The sequence below is a fragment of the Sarcophilus harrisii genome, chromosome 1 (genome assembly GCF_902635505.1).
Source record: "Sarcophilus harrisii chromosome 1, mSarHar1.11, whole genome shotgun sequence".
In the NCBI taxonomy this organism is placed as follows: Eukaryota; Metazoa; Chordata; class Mammalia; order Dasyuromorphia; family Dasyuridae; genus Sarcophilus; species Sarcophilus harrisii.
This window is the reverse complement of record NC_045426.1, coordinates 532,719,838-532,739,679: the sequence shown is the minus strand read 5'-3', so window position 1 is coordinate 532,739,679 and position 19,842 is coordinate 532,719,838. Positions and strand designations below refer to the sequence as shown.

Genomic DNA, 19,842 nt, shown 5'->3' with positions numbered 1-19,842 from the left:
GTGACTTGTCCAATAAGTGTTAAGTATCTAAGGCTGGATTTGACTTCAGATTTTCCTGACTTCAGAATTGGTGCTCTATACATTGTACTATCTAGCTGCTTCTACTGTTATTCTTGAGAAAGCAAAATTCTTTCAAATTAAAATATATACAGATAAGGATTTTGCATTTTTGAACTTAGCTTTTAATGGAGGCAGTTACATGCAGACTGAATATACTATTAGCTTTGAATTCAAAAACCTTCTGTTCAAATTCTTATTCAAACACCTAGAAACCATGCCACCTTGGGCAAATCACTCTCAACATTTCTCAGCCTCAGTTTCCACAGCTGAAAAATTTCCACATCTGTAAAATGAGGAATAATACTGGTCCCTACCTTAGAGGGCTACTGTAAGAATGGAAAAAGATAACAATGCAAATTAGGCTTTTATAAATCTTATAGCACTATATAATTGTTATTATTTTTATTGTTGTTATTGTGTATAGAGATATGTATAGCAAACCTCTGGCATTCTCTAAAAAAAGTTAATATGACTGGAAAAAATACATAATGGTCTTAATAAAGTTGTCATTGTGGGAAAGAATTTAATGTTGTCTGTTTGATGCAAGACATTTATTGATTTGACCCCAGAATGCTAAATAAATTAAACAAATACTTTACAATTAATTATGCATCATTATCGCCAAAAGTAATTTTTATGACATTCTAGTAGGTCTTGAGGGAGTTTAATTTATTCATGTCTCTGATTAAATCAAAATGCCCTGAAGGAAATATTGATTCATATTGCCAGCACCATTATGAACATATGTGGTGTGATCTTTATATTCACATACTGTCTTTGTGTAGGGCAGATTAAGATCACCACTGATGCCAAACTATACAATGGGTTATATATAAATATACAGATATGGTAAAGTATGGTTTGTATATATGAAATAGGCACAAAATTGGCCAACAGTTTAAAAGCTTTTACTTAAGCATCTAAATACCCACAGAAATCTGACCATTCGAAGAAAGAATCCTAACTAAATACAATATGAGACAGTAATATGATTATTTTATGTGTAATTTGATGGATAAACTGGTTTTAGATTTTAGGCTGCATAAATTCTTGTAAATTGCATACATTGTAAATTAAATAAATTTTTAAAAGTTTAATTAGGTTAATTATCGTTTCTAAAATGGTTTATAACATCATACTGGTTGCATTCATAAAACTATTTTAAAATTTGAGTGTATAATTTTTAGTATTCTCAATTTTCTTCTTACAGAATGTAAAATATTCTTCCAAATGGTTGAATATTATTTGCTATCCACTTCCATGATTTATATTAAAAGAAGGAAGTGTGCTGCAAACACCAATTTAAAAAAGACTCACTTCTGTGCTTTATTTTACTGCTTTCTTTTTGCTTCATGAAGAAATGAAAACTTCCTTCTTCTACGTAAATTTGTTGGATACCAACTGCTTGGCTTAGAATTCCCTTTTGTAAACTTGTTCTAGTATAATATATTGGTAGTAAAATAAAATCAAGAATAGAAAATATCTAGTCAGTCCTGGATAGTTTAGTTTTGGAAGAAGAGGAATTGACTAGATGTATGCCTCACATTTTTTTTGAGTCTATCAAATCTGATATATTGTAAACAGATGATTTTTTCATGCTGATCATAGGTCAAAATTCTTTGCAAAATGATACCTTGTACTGGCTCTACATAACACATATAATATTCTCTCTCTGCTACTTATAAAATTCAGTTATTTAAATATGTTGTAGAACTCAATTTATGGAAAGAGTTAAAAGGTCTTACCTCTTCTTCTAACCAATCATTATACTGTACGATGCTAGACATAGCAACATCAGCGCCTTTCATATAAAATGTAATTTCTGCAGTAGATTCATCCTGTAAATGCAATGAAAATAAATACATTCATTTAATGTTAGTACTTCTAACAACTAACTTTTGGGTGAATGCAAAATACATTTATTTCTTTGTGACAAATCTTTTGCTATGTGGGCTGAATTTGTCCATCAGATACATAATCAAGAGTTAAAAATGTTTTATTTGATTTTTGAAATGCTAATAAAATTTGTCAAAAGATTTGTGAATATGATAACAATATAGGCATTACTTTTCTCAAATTCTTATAGAGTAATTTAGTACTTAGTTGTTTTGCAAGCTTCCAAGATATATCAATGAACCTGTTTTTCAAAAAGTGGTAAATAGTATATTTGGTAAACTTATGGTCATAAAGAACAACTAAACCAAACACATTTATGTTTAATTTCAAACAGCCTAGATTAACATCTAAGATTCACAAGCAAGCATTCCTATATATTCAGCTATTTACCTTGTTAGGTAGTTATTTTATATCTTTAGATGGCTCACTAATTCCTTTGTCAACAGTTGATTAGTTGATTCTTATTCATTGTTGGCTGGTCTTGAGTTTGCCTTGTTGAATAAGGAGGGTGCACAAAGAGCATATTGAATTCTTAACCTCTCTTTCCTATATCTTATCACAAGCCTAAGGTTTTTGACTAAGGATGAAACTTTGACTAAGGATGAATCTTTATTGATGTCATAAAATATTAGATGCCAAGAATAAACCCTTTTAAATAATTAATCGAAACTACCATTTCAGAGTAGTCTATTTATAATGTATATTTTGAAGCTGAATATTTTTAGAGTATTTTTCTAAAATAAATCTAAAGAACTTACCCTCACTATGATTCCCATGCGTTTGCTCTCAGAAGTAAAGGGAAAAATCTGTAGAATAGAGTATGTCAGAATCTGTCCACCAGGGGTCTTCAGCTGCATTGACGTCAGGTCCCTATTAACAAGGGTAAGACCAACACTCTCTGTCCACTGCACCAGAGCTACCTAAAGAAAATCATGTGAAATGTTAGAGATCAATTATTCCCTCATGTAAATAGCATCAAAGACAAATAGTAGGCTTTAGAGTTAGAGGTCAGAAAGTTTGTGATGTAATACACTTAGGAAAGTTAATAGTTCCTATCTCCTCATCTCAAGATTGGAGGTGTGGAAGGGTGGAGAAGTAGTTTATCACTCTAAGTACCATACTGAACAGTATTTTTCAAGGTATGCAATATGAAGGAAAAAGTTTACTTGACTTTTTTTTTTAAGAAGACATTATTCACTATGAAGCCTTTTTAACATAATTAGTATCTAATAAATTGAAGTGAATTTCCATTAGTAGCTCCCTAGAGGTCTTTGAAAACTAATAGGAAACAAATACCAGTCAATCCTGGATAGTTTGGAAAAACTGACCAGATGTTGGTCTCACATTCTTTCTATTTTTGATTCTATTGATCTGATAATATTGTAAACAGATGACTTTTTTTATGGTGATCAGAGGCCAAAGAACGTTGCAAAATCATGGCTGTACTGGCCCTATATAATACAGATGAGACAATATATTTAAACTAAAATATTTTAACAATTAAAATAAGCCAAATTATTAAAATAGAAAATTAGCCATTTATGAATATTAAATGAAAATATTTTAATATTAAAAATGTTTTCAGTTATTTTTGAAAACAGCTTTACTTTTTAAGTGTTACATATTTAAATTTCCATAAATAATGTAACTCAGAACTGTTCTCCAAAGTAATTTTGATTTTCAATTAACAATGCCTTTTTAATATTTTTTAAAAGAAAGGTTTTATCTGACCATCATGATTTTCAAAAATAATCAGGAATAGATCAAATGGCATTCCATAAAGCTCCCATAGACATATTTATGGCCACTAATGATAAGGATGAATGCCATTTATATAATTTAAATATAAAGAGGATTAAAAAAAATTTCTAGAGATCTCTGTATCTTCCCACATAAAATTATCACCTGGTTTGATTTGTAGAAGACTCTGAGATGCTAACTTTTTACTTGAATTCCACTTTGCATATTCTAATTTGTTTGTCAGTCAATAAGCATTTATTAAGTGCCCACTATGTGCCAGGCACTGTGCTAAGAACTGGAGATAAAAAAAAGGAGCAAAGATCAGTTCTGGCTCTAAAAGAGTTCATAATTTAATGAGGAAAAACAACAAGGAAAGAAGATATATACAGATAAATTTAGGCTAATCTCAGAAGATACTAAGAATAAGGAGGATTGGGAAAAAATTCATGCACAAAGAATTTAGCTGAGACCTGAAGGAAGCCAGGGAAATCGAGAAAAGAATATGAGAAGGGAAAAAGTTTCAAGCATGAAACAGTCAATGCTCAGAGTCTATCTAATTTAGAGTGTGGGTGTCTTTCACAAAAAATTAAAAGGCCAGTGGCATACTGCATGGCAGAGTAAATACAGAGTATATGGTATAAGAAGACTGGAAAGATTAGAAGGGGCCAGGTTCACTATGGATTTTAAATGTTAAATAGCATTTTATATTTGATCCTGGAGATAACAGGGAACCACTAGAGTTTGCTGAACAGGAGGATGTATTGTCTCAATTTTACCATATAATTTACTTTACTCAATCCTAATTCCTCCACTAAAATTTTGCCCTTTGTTAGTTTCAAGGGTTTTTTATGAGAAGCATTTGGTTTAATTCTACCAAGTTGGAAATGATTTGAATACAGGTCTGGTGATAGACTATAGCTATAGACATTGCTAAATTAAAAGGTATGAACACTTGAAATGACTTTTACCATCTTTCTGCAGGTGACTCAATAGGTACAAGCAAAGGAATAAGCATTTATAGAATACCTATGATGTGCTAAAATTAGTAACAGAAAATGGAGGCCAAGAAAGCTAAGAAAACCTAAATTTCATTATGAAAGGTGTTGTCAAAAACTGTTATGGCTGTATTCTGCCATGGTTATAATATCTCTGGAGTATAGTGTTCAATTCTGGGCAAAACATTTTAGCAGTGACAGTGATAAGCTGGAAATTATCCATGAGGGTAGGCAGGATGGTAAGACTTGCATCATATCTGGGGTTATGATGACAAAAACTGGGGATATTTAGCCTGGAAAGAGAAGATTTTGAGATGCAGGGGACAGAATAGCTATATTCAAGTAAGCTGAAGAGTCGTCAAATAAAAGAGGAGCCACACATTCTCTTTGGACATAGAGGACAGAACTAGGAGTAATGGATGAAAATTACTCCTAACAATCTTACCATTTTTTGTATCCATCTGCTTACCACTATTCACAAAGCCACCACTTTAATTCAAGGTCTCATCTCCTCTTGCCTATACTTTTACAATGTCCTTCTAATAAGTCTTCTTATCTCAAGTTTCTCCTTGCTTCAGTCCACCTTCCACACAGCTAACAGTGATATTCCTTTAGCACAGGTCTGATCACATTACTTTCCTACTCAATAAACTCTAGTGGTTCCCTTTGGCCTCTATGATAAAATATAAACTCCTCACTGTGGCTTTTAAAGCCTTTTATAACCTGAACCCAACATTCCTTTACAATATCATGATATATTACTTTCCCTTCTGAACTCTATGGCCTAGCCAAGTTAGCCTTCTCTGTTCCTTTCAGAGTAATCTCCATGTTTCTCCAGGCCTTTGGCCTGCTTGGCTCTGGCCTGCTCCCAAGCTAGGAAATGTTTTCATCTTTTACGTGCTTTAAAGAATCCCTCATTTCTTTCAAAACATTGCTGAAGAACCTCTTTTTCTATTATGTCTTTCCACATTCTTCCCTATCTTGTATTTATTTTGTGTTGATTTTGTATGTCCACATGTACATGCTGTCTTTCCCAATAGAATTTAAATTCTTTGAGAAGAGGGACTATTTTGTTTTTTGTCTTTTTATTCCTAGTGAATAGAACAATGCCTGCAACACAGTAAATGCTTAACACATGCTGGTAAATGACTGAAGTTGCAAATAGGAAAATTCAGGTTTGATATAAGAAAAATATTCCTAAGAACTATAACTATTCAAAACTACAATAAGTTACTGTAAGAAATAATGTGATCCCCTTTACTAGAAGTCAAAAGATTATTAGGATTGTAAATTTAAAGTTGTAAATCCAGATCTTAGAGGGAATATAGTTCAATATCTTCCTTTTTCAATTGAAGAAACTGAAGTTTGAAAGTTTTAGTGCTAACCCTCACGTCAGAAAGGCAGGATCTATCAGGCATAGTATTTGAATCAAAGTTCTCTGACATCAGAGTCAACAGATTCTTTCCATTACACTCCAGTATCTCTAACCAAAAGCTGAATGAGAATGCTAGATTTGTTTGTAGAATGGTTCTTTTTTTTATTATTATTATTATAACTTTTTATTGACAGAGCCCAAGCCTGGGTAATTTTTTTTTACATTATCCCTTACACTCACTTCTGTTCCGACTTCTCCCCTCCCTCCCTTCACTCCCTTCCCCAGATGGCCTATACAAGTTAAATATGTCACAGTGTATCCTAGATACAATATATGTGTGCAGAATTGAACAGTTCTCTTGTTGCACAGGAAGAATTGGATTCAGAAGGTAAAAATGACCTGGGAAGAAAGACAAAAATGCAAGCGGTTTACATTCATTTCCTAGTGTTCTTTCTTTGGGTGTAGCTGCTTCTGTCCATCCTTGATCAATTGAAACGGAGTTAGATCTCTGTCGAAGAAATCCACTTCTATCAGAATACATCCTAATACAGTATCATTGTTGAAGTATATAATGATCTCCTGGTTCTGCTCATTTCACTTTGCACCAGTTCATGTAAGTCTCTCCAAGCCTCTCTGTATTCATCCTGCTGGTCATTTCTTACAGAACAATAATATTCCATAACATTCATATACCACAGTTTACTCCATTCTCCAATTGATGGGCATCCATTCATTTTCCAGCTTCTAGCCACTACAAACAGGGCTGCCACAAACATTTTGGCACATACAGGTTCCTTTCCCTTTTTTAGTATCTTTTTGGGTATAAGCCAAGTAGAAACACTGCTGGATCAAAGGGTATGCACAGTTTGATAACTTTTTGAGCATAGCTCTAAATTGCTCTCCAGAATGGCTGGATGTGTTCATAATTCCACCAACAATGTATCAGTGTCCCAGTTTCCCCACATTCCCTCAACATTCCGCATTATCTTTCCCTGTCATTCTACTCAATCTGACAGGTGTGTAGTGGTATCTCAGAGTTGTCTTAATTTGCATTTCTCTGATTAATAGTGATTTGGAGCATATTTTCATATGGCTAGAAATAGTTTCAATTGTAGAACGGTCCTTAACCCTAACCCTAACCCTATAAGATGAGCAAAATGGCCTAAGTTGTTCCCTTCAAGTCTAGAATTCATTGATCTTCTGATATCAATAATTTCCCAGTGATGGTAAATCTCAAAACACCAAATTCTCCTAAAAACTTAAAGTTACAGGTGATCCAAAGGGCAATGGAAAAATGGATGGCTGATATAAGTAAGCTGGAGGGCATTACTAATGATATCTCATGCACAAGTGATGGCATGGAAATACACATCAAGAAATCAGAAAAGGATATGAATTAGTTAAGGAGTAAAAACAGGGGCAACTATGTGAAGCAGCAGATATAGAATGCAAGGCCTGAAGTTAGGGAGACTCATTTTCCTGAATTCAAGTCTGACCTCATACACTTGTGAGCTAGGTGATTCTCTTATTTAATCATGTTTACTTGGTTACTCATCTGCAAAATGAAGTGGAGAAGAAAGTAGCAAACCATTCCATTATCTTTGCTAAGAAACCTCCAAATGGGATCAATAAGAGTTGGACACGATTACAACAACAACAAATACAATTATGAAAGCTAGAAAATGGACTGCTCAAGTGCTATACTGGTATCCTTATGATAGTAAAAGAGTCATGAAAAGAATCCAACATGTTGGAGAGTTCACCTAAAGAACACAATGAAAATATGGAATTATATGGAAGGACACAGATGATAACTACATAATGAGAAAGTAATAGAAAAGTTGAAGGGTGTTATCTATACCAATGAAATCATATATCCATCTAGGTATTTGTATGTTAGCAAACAGTAACAGATACATACTGAATTTAAATTAAATATCTACATTATTGGTCATCATATATAAACCTAAATCAATGCAGCATAGTTTGTCCTGTAATAAGTCTGTAATAAACTGCAGTATATGAATATACTAGAATAGTACTGTGCACTGAAAAATGATGAACATGGAAATACAAACACATTTCTTCTCACCTTCTACTGAAACAACATGAAGCTGAGCCAGAATAACAACACACATGTTAACTTCAACAACATAAATGAATTCAAATAATTAAAATTGAATGTTGTGAAATTATTAAAAATAATGTGCTACCCCTCCACCCAAATGATCTGAGAATAAAATTACCCATCCTTTTGCCAAAGAACCTATTTATGTGGAGCATTACCTCTAGCAACATTTGTTTTTAATATATTGATCATTTCTGCTGGAATTTTTCTTCTCCTAATTTTTTTTTAAAGGAAGGAAGGAGAGGGGAAGAAGGAGAAATTAATGTAATGTGAAAACCAAAGATTAAAAAACAAAAACACACACCAAGCCTATGTTATTTACTAACCAAGTGCTCCTATTCTGAACAACTGATAAAAAATTAGACATGTAAAAGAATGTTAAAAGCTGCAAGAGTCCTTAGTAGTCACCTAATTTGATGAGACAATTGAAGTCAAGAGAGGTTAAATGACTTTTCTATAGTTGCAAAGGAAATGGTGGAAATATAGGACTAGAATTCAAAATCTTTTAGCTGCCATTCTTTCTAGTGTACCAAGAAACTGAGTTCTTTCATGATTATTAATTAGTACACCTGATTTTTTCTTTTTTTTTTTTTTAAATCAACATTTCATTTCTTTCTGAGGATTTCTATAATGGATGGAAAGTGGGTAGAAATATTTATGAATATGTTCATCACCCAAGTGACTCACTAAGTGCAATTAGAATTATTACTCAGCCTCTGAGTTTCCTAGTATAAAATTATATATACTTTGCTAAAATCACAGTTCAGGGCAAAACTGTAATTTATAGCATATTACTAATGTCAGTGAATGGGATTATCAGCACTAATAAATGATGAAATATAAGTAGCAAAAAATAAATACACCAAAGTATAAGAAATGGACATTTTTTAAAAAGAGCATTTTCAAATGTTCAAAATCTCAGGAAAGCAATTTAAAAGATTTTTTTTTCAATAACACTTCTATAGAAGCTGAAAATGATCCAATACTCCCAAGGTTGATTTTCAATTTACACAGTGAAAGGTTACTATTACATTTTGACCTGTAAATTGTATCTTTCTTCTAATACCCTATCATCTCATTTGTGTCCCATTGCAGCTAGGACTTAACCATTCTATATTTGGTGACTCACATCTGTTTATTATTTAGTTTATGCATGGTTTCACAACCTATTTGAGTTAGTAACTTGTAGCAAAGTCATTTTAGCTCAATATACCTGGCCTAAAATGCCATACATTTTAAAACACTGATCATTTCACAGATTTAAGATTAATCCTTCTCTATAGGATTAAACACATGAGAACATAAAAGAATTCATATTCAAAATAATTTTAAATTTCAAAAAAAACCTGTATTAATCTTTCTATAATTTAAATTGAAACCACAAGTTTTTAAGCTTTTTTTTTTTTTAAATCATTAAAATGGAAAAACATTGCAAGTCCATAGTATTCAGGATTCAGTAAGCTTACTTTGGATATTTAAAGTGTATTCAAATATATATATATAAAACTTTGAAAGTCACTGCAGAATAAAAATAGTTAGTAGACTGATATATGACACTTCAAAAATATTAGCTGCTGAAATCGTGCTCATTTATTTTTTTGTATAAGGCTATGATTTAATTCAACAGTGTCAAACTCAAAATAGAAATAAATTCCTTTAGAATTTTGCTTATTGACTTAGAAAACGACAAACATTATCTAGGTTGTATCGTATTTTTGTCTTGTTACACATTTCCTAATTAAATTATATTCTAGTCAGTCTTGGTTTGACACCATTACTTTAACTCAACCAGGCTGATTTACTCACAATGACAATTCACAACTCTGATTGTACATATGTACTTTTCTTCATTTTAATATTAAAATGAAACAAAAGAGAACAGCAATTCTCTGCTTTATTTATAAATATTTTTCATAGAATCAGAAGGTATTTTACAATTCATTTGGATAGATTTATCCAAATAATATTTCTCCCTTCAACATACCGAGCAAGTAATTAGTTATACAGCCTGAATATTCAGCTCTATATTTTCAGACATTAGGACCTATAGTGAGGGAGAGCCCATTCCAATTTTGTAAAGCTCTATTATCAAATTAGTTTTTGGGAAAATTTTCTTTATGTAATCAAGTCTTTCTGTAATTTCTACCCATTACTCTTAGTTCTGTCACCTCTGGAGAGCAATAAACAATAAGTTTAAGCACTCATATATATGCTAGCTTTTCAAATAATTGAAGATAACTATCATGCTTTGGTTAAATCTTCTCTCCTCCAGATTAACTGGAGAGAAAAATCCTTCAGAGTTTAACACACAGTGAAGAGAGAAATTAACTGGAATATATAAACTCTCTTCCTTTGGGATTCTGTCACACTGATTCTCTTCCCTCTGTCAGCCTTCTTCATTTGCTTTCTCTAGATGTGAATGTCCAACAAGGTTTTATCTTTGATTATCTTATCTTCCCTCTCTTGATTTTCTTCCTTGGAAATTTTATTCACTTGTATTCTTTGACATATCATTTTTAATAAAGACAACAAGGCTGTAACTCAATCTTATTTCTTTAATTATAAAACTGCATTATCAGCTCTGTATTTTCAGACAACTCCCTTTGCATGTTCCATTATTACTTCAGATTCAGAATGTCCAGACCTTAACTCCTAACCACATCTATAAAACTGACCTCACTTCTAACTTTCTCCTTTTTCTATTGATGACAAGTCTCAAGTTACTTAGATTTAATATTTCATTCATCTTTGACTATGTTATCTCTCATAATCTTCCTATGTTATCTCTTTCACTTGTCCCTTCCAATACAATTTCAATGTCTCCTTGTTTCAGGTGCTGATCATTTCTCATCTGTTCTACATAATAATCTCCTACCTGGTATCCTGAGTCTAGTCTCTGTTCTTAAGAATAAATTCTTTGCACTACTGCCAAGGTGACCTTTCTTAATGCATTCAGTCAATTTCCCGGAAAGAGTACTTGGTATAATTATCTCTTTCCCATTATGGTTTCAATATTGTGGGCTAGCATAAGAATTTAAATGGGAATTTGGTGGGAATTTTGAGGAAACCAAAGATGACATGTGAAGACTAGCAGATGACAAAAAACATTTAGAAATTTAGAAATGCATAATATATAGTATCAGACCAAATTTTACAGTAAGGTATTCCATAAAAAACTTTGGATTTCTTCTCTGGTACAAAAAATTTTATGCAGGTTTTCCAGATTGTGGAGGTGCTGTGTTCCAAATCCCCATAATGTGGAAGGAATAATTGCATTTATATGCCTTTGTGGTAATTTAATATTCCTTAGTTACTGTGAATGAAATTTGTCTTTTTCTGCTGGGTTTTGTTGGTAACATAGAAATGTTATATTCTAGACTTATTGTTTCACTTCACTCTCTAGGATTCTCTGTAGGGTTCAAATAAACCATTATAATGGAAAAAAATCCTCAATTTCCCTTTTTTTCTCCTTATTACCTTAAGTAACATTATTCTAATAGTATATCAAATATTCTAATACTCTATAGAATATTCTGTCTAATATTATGTTATTCTAATGCTGATATTCTATCATTATATTATTCTAATTTATATCACATAGTAACTGTGATAAAGAAGCACTTTTATTTTACCATGATCTTATAGAAAGACCTCTAGTTTATTCCCACTATACATAATGTTGGCTCTTGATTTTGGATAAATATTACTTATCACATAGAGGTCTCTTTATTCCTATATTTTCTGATGTTTTTGCCAAACATAGGTGTTGAATTTTATTGAAAGTTGTTTGCTGTACTGATACAGCCTTATGATTTCTATTGTTCTTAAAATAAATATGGTCTATTGGTCTATGGTATGTTTGACTCTGCATTCCTGATATAAATCCAATTTGGTCATAAGAGTATAATCTTTTTTGATCAATTGCTCTAGACTTTTTGCTAATTTAAAATTTGTGTGTGTAAATATTCATTAGCTATATTTGTCTTAGTTTAGCTTCTGTGTTTTATTTCTTTTTATTTTTAGGTATCAATACTGTTCTTTATCAAAGAAGGAATTTAGCAGGACTCTTTCTGTTCTCATTTTTTAAAAATAGTATGTAATATTCATGTATTTCTTGTTCATTTTTTGTTAGCTCATCTTCATTTTTTCCATGATGATAATTTAATTTTTCTTTAAAAAATAAAAGAAGTTATGGGCTTCATGATTTTGTTTTAGGAAAACAAAACAAAACAAAAAAACAAACCAATACCTTAGCTTCTAGTTTTGTCAATTTTGTTATTTATTTATTTTTGTTTTCAATTTTGTTACTTTTCCTTGTTTTTCAAAATTTCTATGGTTTGTACAGGGTTTTAAAAGATGAGTTAATTTTTCCAGGATTTTTTTTTTGGTTGCATACCAAATTTATTGAACTGTTCTTTAAATATGTATTTTTTTTTCCCCTTTAAGAACTGCCTTGATTGTCTACATCTCCCTGTGACTGATTTAGCTTTTCTTTTAGGTATTTTGATGATACACTACTTGGCGCATATGTGAAATAATGGTATTCATTCTCTATTTATGATAACTTCAAGCATAATGTAGATTTCTTGTTTATCTCTTTTAATGGCCTATTTGCTTTTGCCTAGCATGAAATCATGACTGTGATCCCCATTTTTTTTTTTAGTTTAACTGTAGCAGAATAAATGTTGTTTCAGTTTTCTCTCATTTCCATTCAGTTATGTTTATTAATAGTATAGTTCCCTAACCCTTATTCTCTATCCTCCCTTTGCTCCTTGCCCTCTTCTTTAAAAAGAAGTGAGGATGAAAAATGGTGTAAAAGAAAAAAAAAGGGGGAGTACACAAGGAAGGAGTAAAACATTAAAAGATTAAGGGGATCAAAAATTGTTTTCTAGAGGATATAGCCTTTGAGCTAAGCTCAAGTGTAGATGAGTAGGATGCAGTACATAGAAAGCATGTGGGAAAAAAAAAGATTGCAGAAGATGTATTGAATTTAATGCAGGATTATTGAAACATAAAGCATAGTAAAGGGACCAGTGTGAAATTAGGCTTGAAAGGTAGGTTATGTTCAAATTTTGGAAGACTTAGATTTTATTATAGAAGAAACAAGGGGACACTGAAGGTTTCTGATTAGGGGAGTAGAGAGTGTGTGATATGGTTAGATTTGTGCTGAAAGATATTTTGGCAGCTGTACATAAGATGGGTTTAAAAGAGGAAAACCTTGAAATTGGGAGGCCAATTGGGAAGCTATTACAACAGGCCAACTGAGAGGACATTGGGGCCTAAACTAGAGTGGTGGTCATGTAAATGGAGAGATAAGAAATACTGCAAGAGATATAGAGCAGAAACAATAAAATCTATCGAATGAATGGATATAGATCACTAAAGAATCTAGGATAAGGATTCCTAACCTGATGCTCATTAATTTGTTTTTAAATCATTCTGATAATTTTATTTCATTATATTTAGTTTCCTTTGTAATCCTAATGAATTTTACTTTATGCATTCAAAAATATTATTCTGAGAAGGCATTCATAAGCTTCCCCAGATTGCCAAAGAGGTCCATTACATATAAAATGTGTAGGATATTTTAGCCATGGTGTTAAATGGCTCCAAGGTTAGGAACTGGGTTAGTGGGGGAATAATAGTCACAGAACACAAAGGAAGAAAGTATCTAGCAGTAAGGGTATAAAAAGTATCAGAAGTAGCAGAGGAAAGAAAGGTGGAAGACTGAGAAAAGTCCTATTGGATTTAGCAGTTAAGATATCACTGTTGGCTTTGAAAGAGCAACTGAAATAAATGGTGGCTGGAATCCAGAAGTGCTAGAGAGTTAAAAGTGAACAAGTAGTGATAAGAGTAGGGACAGTAAGTGTAGTCGATTCTTTAAAAGTTTTCAGCATTACCCTAAATACTGGCCTTTGTTATCTTTCATCAGGACTACTACAAAAACTTCCTAAGTGGTTTTCTTGCCTCCCAAAACTCTACCCTCTCCAATCCATCCTTTTGCCAAAAGAATATTATTAAAACACAAGTCTGGCCATTACTTTTCTATTCAAATATCATTGGTGACAACCTAATATAAAATAAAAACATGCCTTATATAGTGGATGTTCTGAAAAATAGAATGGGACAAAAAGAACTCGGCATTGAGACAATAAAAATATTAGCAAAAAGTCAAAAGATTATAAATTTAGCACATATGAGATACCTATTATTTAAAAAAATCACCTGGTGAAACAAGATGGGAATTTTAAAAGTTTTTTTTTTTAATAAAGTTGTTTTGACATGCTGAAAGAAAAGAACAATTCCATCAATAAAGCAGAATAAAAAAGAATTAGATGTGAAACTATTAATCTCTAATACATACACAAATATATCATATATATATATATATAACTTGCTTTCTTTTTAAATTATATAACAAAGACAAAATATTGCTGTCAAAATTGTCTACTTGTCTTATATTTCATTTAGAATTTTATTCTGTCATGGAGAGATTATTTAAAAAGCATTACTTGAAAACTATGAAAAAAAAAAACCTATGTGTAAGAGAGAGAGAGAGAGAGAGAGAGAGAGAGAGAGAGAGAAACACACAAGAACTGGTAACAGGGTGGAGAGAAACTCTAATTGGCTTTCAAGGTATTCAAAAGCCTATTAATAATCTCCAACTACTTCTTTTTCTTATTTCATCTCACTGTCTTTAACTGTACTGCTCTAGAAGTGTGACAACATCTAATGAAGGAAGCATTTAGTCAAAGTATATACTAAGCACCTACTGTGTGCTAGGCTCTGGGAACAAAAGAATGGCAAAAGAAAGTCTTAGTCCCCAAAGAGCTCACAATCAAACAGAAAGGCCTTCTTCCTTCACTGAGTCCATATGAAAAAGTATTCAGCCCTTTCCTTTGTTCAATTCTAAATGAAGGGAATGGAGTCTTTGAACTTGATTTAGAGAGAGATAGATGGTTGGGATCTGGGAGTCAGAATCCAGGCCAGTTGTTCCAGCTAGTCCAGAATCAATACATTGATATAAAGATCTCTGAGAATGAATTTTGGGACCTAAACCTAGTGGGAGGTTCATTTGGCATAGACACTGCCTTTGTAAGTGAACTTGGCGAGTTGTGAGCCTAATTTCCTCTAGAGACACTTTAGTAGGATAGGGGAGATTATGCACCTTGAAGGATTGGAGATATCTTTGATGTAAACATTCTCTTTGGAGAGCCATCTGTTGTTAAGTGGTTAAACTGAACTAGAGGTATTTGTCACTAACAAACTGGATGATGTAATCTTCATCATTTTGCAAAATGAGCAAATAAATACCCCCCCCCCCAAAAAAAAAAGACAGAAACAGGTATTGTATGTGTGATTTCATTGGTATAGGGAACTCCCTGGTAAAGTATTGCTCTACTAATGCAAGTCGAAACCTTACATACTTCTTATACAGTTATAATTATAGAACTGCCTAAGGAACTAAGAAGTTCATTGACTTGCCCAAGTTCACACAATTAGCATATGTTAAAGGAGAAAATAAAAGTCTCCTTGGTTCCAAGATCAACACTTTATTATGTGCAACAAATGACTTCTCACAGAAATGAAGTGGTAGGGGGTAGCTAGATGGAGCAATGGACAGAGCACCAGCCCTGGAGTCAGGAGAAGCTGAGTTCTTACTAGACACAACTTACTAGATGTGTGACTCTAGGCAAGTCACTTAACCCCAATTGTCTAACAAAAAACAAAAATGAAGTTGTTTTTTACCTTGTATCTTATCAGAGATTTCAAGAGAATGTGAATATTGACCTATTTCAGATATAATATTTTTCTTCTCCCCCTTAAAATTTAAACACAAAATAGAACATGAAAAAAAAAAACCTTACCATGTGCACAGCAGAACTTGGGAGGGAAATGAAACAAATATATGAATTATATTATAATATTTATTGATAATTATTATGATATATATATATATATATATATATATACTATGTTCAGAGATTCAGTATTTTCAATGTAAATATACTCTTTTCTATAAAGATTTTGTTATGGATCAAACCTATATAGGGAATATGACCTAGTATTTTACTTTTAAATTGCATCTGGCCCAGTTTCCTATTTTCAAGATGATTGACTAAGATTCGAGGTCACCTACCAAATGACTTTTCTACATAACTACTCTTTTCCTGGCAACATTAAAAACATTGTTACCAAATTATTAACAGGTAGAAGTTTCCCTAATTAGGTTTTGAGAATACAGACATTATCTATAAAATACAATGGAGTATTCTGGAAAACATTTTAGAGCTTATAGTAAAAAAGATGAATTACATACTAAATTAATGAAGGTCTCTTAAAAATCTTTAAAATTCCATTAACAGAGACATTAGCCAATCACGTTAAACAATTATAAAATGGAGAGCATATTTTTTAAAAACCTGTTTAATTTATGCCCTTTGGTGACCTTTGCCTTGCAGTTTGCATTTGAATCTCAGATAATGCTTTTAACTACCTTTTTCAAGTAAATCACTGTTGCCAATATCAATATATATAATAATTAAATTACCAAGTTCTCAATTAGTCAAACACAAAAATAATTAGAAGATGATGCTTTCTTCTCTGGTTGGTAAAATGTGGCTATATATTACCTGTAATTACAAACTATCACATATATATGTTTTGCAAATTAATATACATATATATATATATATATATGTATGTATGTATCCAAACATACCTGCATATTTTTGCAATTAAGATGTCATTCTATGTTAATTATATTTGTTCCAGGAAATTTATAAATGTCAGATATTTTCTGTTTATTGTTTTTAATAGAATTTCACATTCATATGATATCTTGAATGGTGGGTGTGGTGGGGAGAGAAAAACTGACGAATTGATAAAATTGATCCCTGGGGCAGGCAGGGAGAAGACTCTGGTAGAGATCAGTTTAGCTCTGTGGTCTCATTCTTTGTGAAAGTCCTCCAGTCAGAAATATGTTATGTCAAACCCCTGAAGCCCATCTTCTATAGGGTCGTGGGCCCCCTCACCTTGCCACATCCTGTCAGAAATCCCAGTCATGTCCCTAAGGTTAAATTTTCCCTCTAGGACCCCATGTGCAAAAAAGTTTGTGGCAGCCCTTTTCATAGTGGCAAAAAAATGGAAACTGAGTGGATGCCCATCAATTGGAGAATGACTGAATAAATTGTGATATATGAATGTTATGGAATATTATTGTTCTGTAAGAAATGACCAGCAGGATGATTTCAGAAAGGCCTGGAGAGACTTACATGCACTGGTGCAAGTGAAGTGAGCAGAAGCAGGAGATCATTGTACACAGCAAGAGCAATATTATATGATGATCAATTCTGATGAACATGGCTCTTCCCAACAAAGAGATGATTCAGACTAATTCCAATGATCTTGTAATGAAGAGAGCCTTGTACACCAGGGAGAGGACTATAGGAACTGAGAGTGGTTCACACCATAGCATTTTCACTCTTTTTTTTTTTTGTTTGCATTTTATTTTTTTGTTTTCTTTCCTTTTTGATCTGATCTTTCTTATGCAGCAAGATAATTGTACAAATGTTTACATATATTGGATTTAACATATATTTTAACATGTACAACATATATTGGATTATTTGCCATCTGGGGTAGGGAGGAGGCAGGAGGGGAAAATTTGGAACACAAGGCTATGCAAAGATCAATATTGAAAAATTATCCGTGCATATGTTTTGAAAATAAAAAGCTTCAATAAAAATTTTTTTAAAAATAAATTTTCCCTATAAATCTATTTAGGGCTCATGCCACACTTAGTGTCCTCCTTTGGGTTAACGTCTACCAGAGTACTTTGCCTCATGGTGTCTTTCCCTTTACCCCTCCCCCATGTCAGGTGGTTATCTCATAACCCTACCATGCTTTATGGTATCTCTCCTCTTCTGCCCCCACTCCTCCTCCTTATATTTATTTATTTATATACTTGTTATGTGTTTGTAGCTTTTTGCCGGAGTGGGGAAAAGAAGTATATGAGAGAAAATAAATTACTTGCTACCTATAAAGAAAAAGAATAAAAGGACAGAGGATGATATTAAAACTCAAGGAAAATAATTCTTTCCCTCCCTCTAAAATTTGGAGTAATTTCCTTTTGTTTTTGTTTATCTCAGTCATCAACAAGCACTAATTTTAGAGTATACAAAAGAAAGAGGATAATGATGGAATTCTGTTACACAGAATTCTTTTAAATATGAAGTATTCATATAAGTATGTGAAATTTAATAAGGCACTAACAAAATTGCTTTGCATCCCTTTCTGTGCTTCTTTTATTGTGATCCAGACTTTTTCTGTTGTTTTTCCAAAACATATATATACAAAATATATACATACATCCATAAAATTTTTTCAATTCTGTCATTGTGCACTTGCTCATGCTTCTCTCCCCACATAAGTAATTAATTCAGGAAAACTTCAATGCTAATATCTACATAATAATTCATAACCACCCTAGACACTTTTACATTCTGAAGACTTAAAGAGATCATTAGATTGAAGAATTATGGGTAATTTCCAATCTACTTTGAAGTTAAGACTTAATAACAGGAGGTATATTTTTACTCCTTTTGTTGTTTTAACTAGAGCTATTATGAAAGTTTAAATATAATTTCTGGCTTTTGAAATTAATCTTCTAAAACCTGAAAAATGATTACTTTCTCATTAGCCATTAGTTTCTGTTTTCCTTTAATCCTTTTGCCATCTCTTAATTTCTCCCTCCCAGCATCAATTAAAGTGATAATAACTTGATGATGATAGGTCTAGGTCAACAGAATAAAAAATACTTCATTTTTCCATTCTAACTAATGGTGGCAGACATTGCAGAGAATTGGCTTCATAGGATGTTGTGGGAATTAGGGAGCTAGCAAATCTAGTGCTCTTTACAATGCATTATGATGCTTCTTATCTATATTTTATTGATGAATAGAATTCTAAACCATAACCTACACCAGAGTATAAGAACTATGTAGAGATTTATGTTTTGGGCAACACAACAGTCCACATCACAATGGATATAAGTCATGATAATAATCACTACAGGGTTCTAAGATATCACCATTTATACCAATGACAATTAGAATAATTTAATATAGTCATATCCATTTTTAGAAACTTGAACAATTGCTATATCAATAGCTGAGGCATGAGCAGAAAGCAGAGAGTACAGGCTCACTCTTTTACCTTCTGAGTGACCCTGAAAATAATTATTTTGTTACCATTTCATTACTTTTGAAATTTGTAAGCCTCAGACTTCACAATTTCTCCAATAAACATCTTTTATTTAATAGGCCACCCGATATATTTCATGGAATTTATGTATTACATCATCTATACGCACATTCATGATAAAATGATGGGCATCAATGAGGGGATACTTTTGTAATCTGACAAAGAACGGGATGAGTTATGTTTTATGTTTTTAAAATTAGTGAATCAAAATTTTATCTGTAAGTTGTAAACAGACTGTAAAAAATGCTTTAAAGCATTAATTTTCCCTATGTTAAGGAGAATTCACATGCTTTTGCTTTTAAAAGGAAATAGAATGGCTGCTTGAAAAATTTTTATCCGTATCTATTTATCATATCATCATCAATATCAATATCAACATATAT

The 19,842-nt window shown here is 32.2% G+C and overlaps 1 protein-coding gene across 7 annotated transcripts in view; it reads right to left on the bottom strand.

Moving 5' to 3' along the window:
* ATP9B (ATPase phospholipid transporting 9B (putative)) overlaps positions 1-19,842 on the bottom strand; it is a 451,952-nt gene that overhangs the window by 69,295 nt on the left and 362,815 nt on the right. For all 7 annotated transcript variants that reach the window (XM_031946730.1, XM_031946732.1, XM_031946731.1 and 4 more), the window contains 2 exons: positions 2,715-2,876; positions 1,806-1,898 (listed from right to left, as the gene is read on the bottom strand). In XM_031946730.1, the coding sequence (XP_031802590.1) occupies positions 1,806-1,898; positions 2,715-2,876 (255 nt within the window). The remainder of the gene's footprint in view (positions 1-1,805; positions 1,899-2,714; positions 2,877-19,842) is intronic.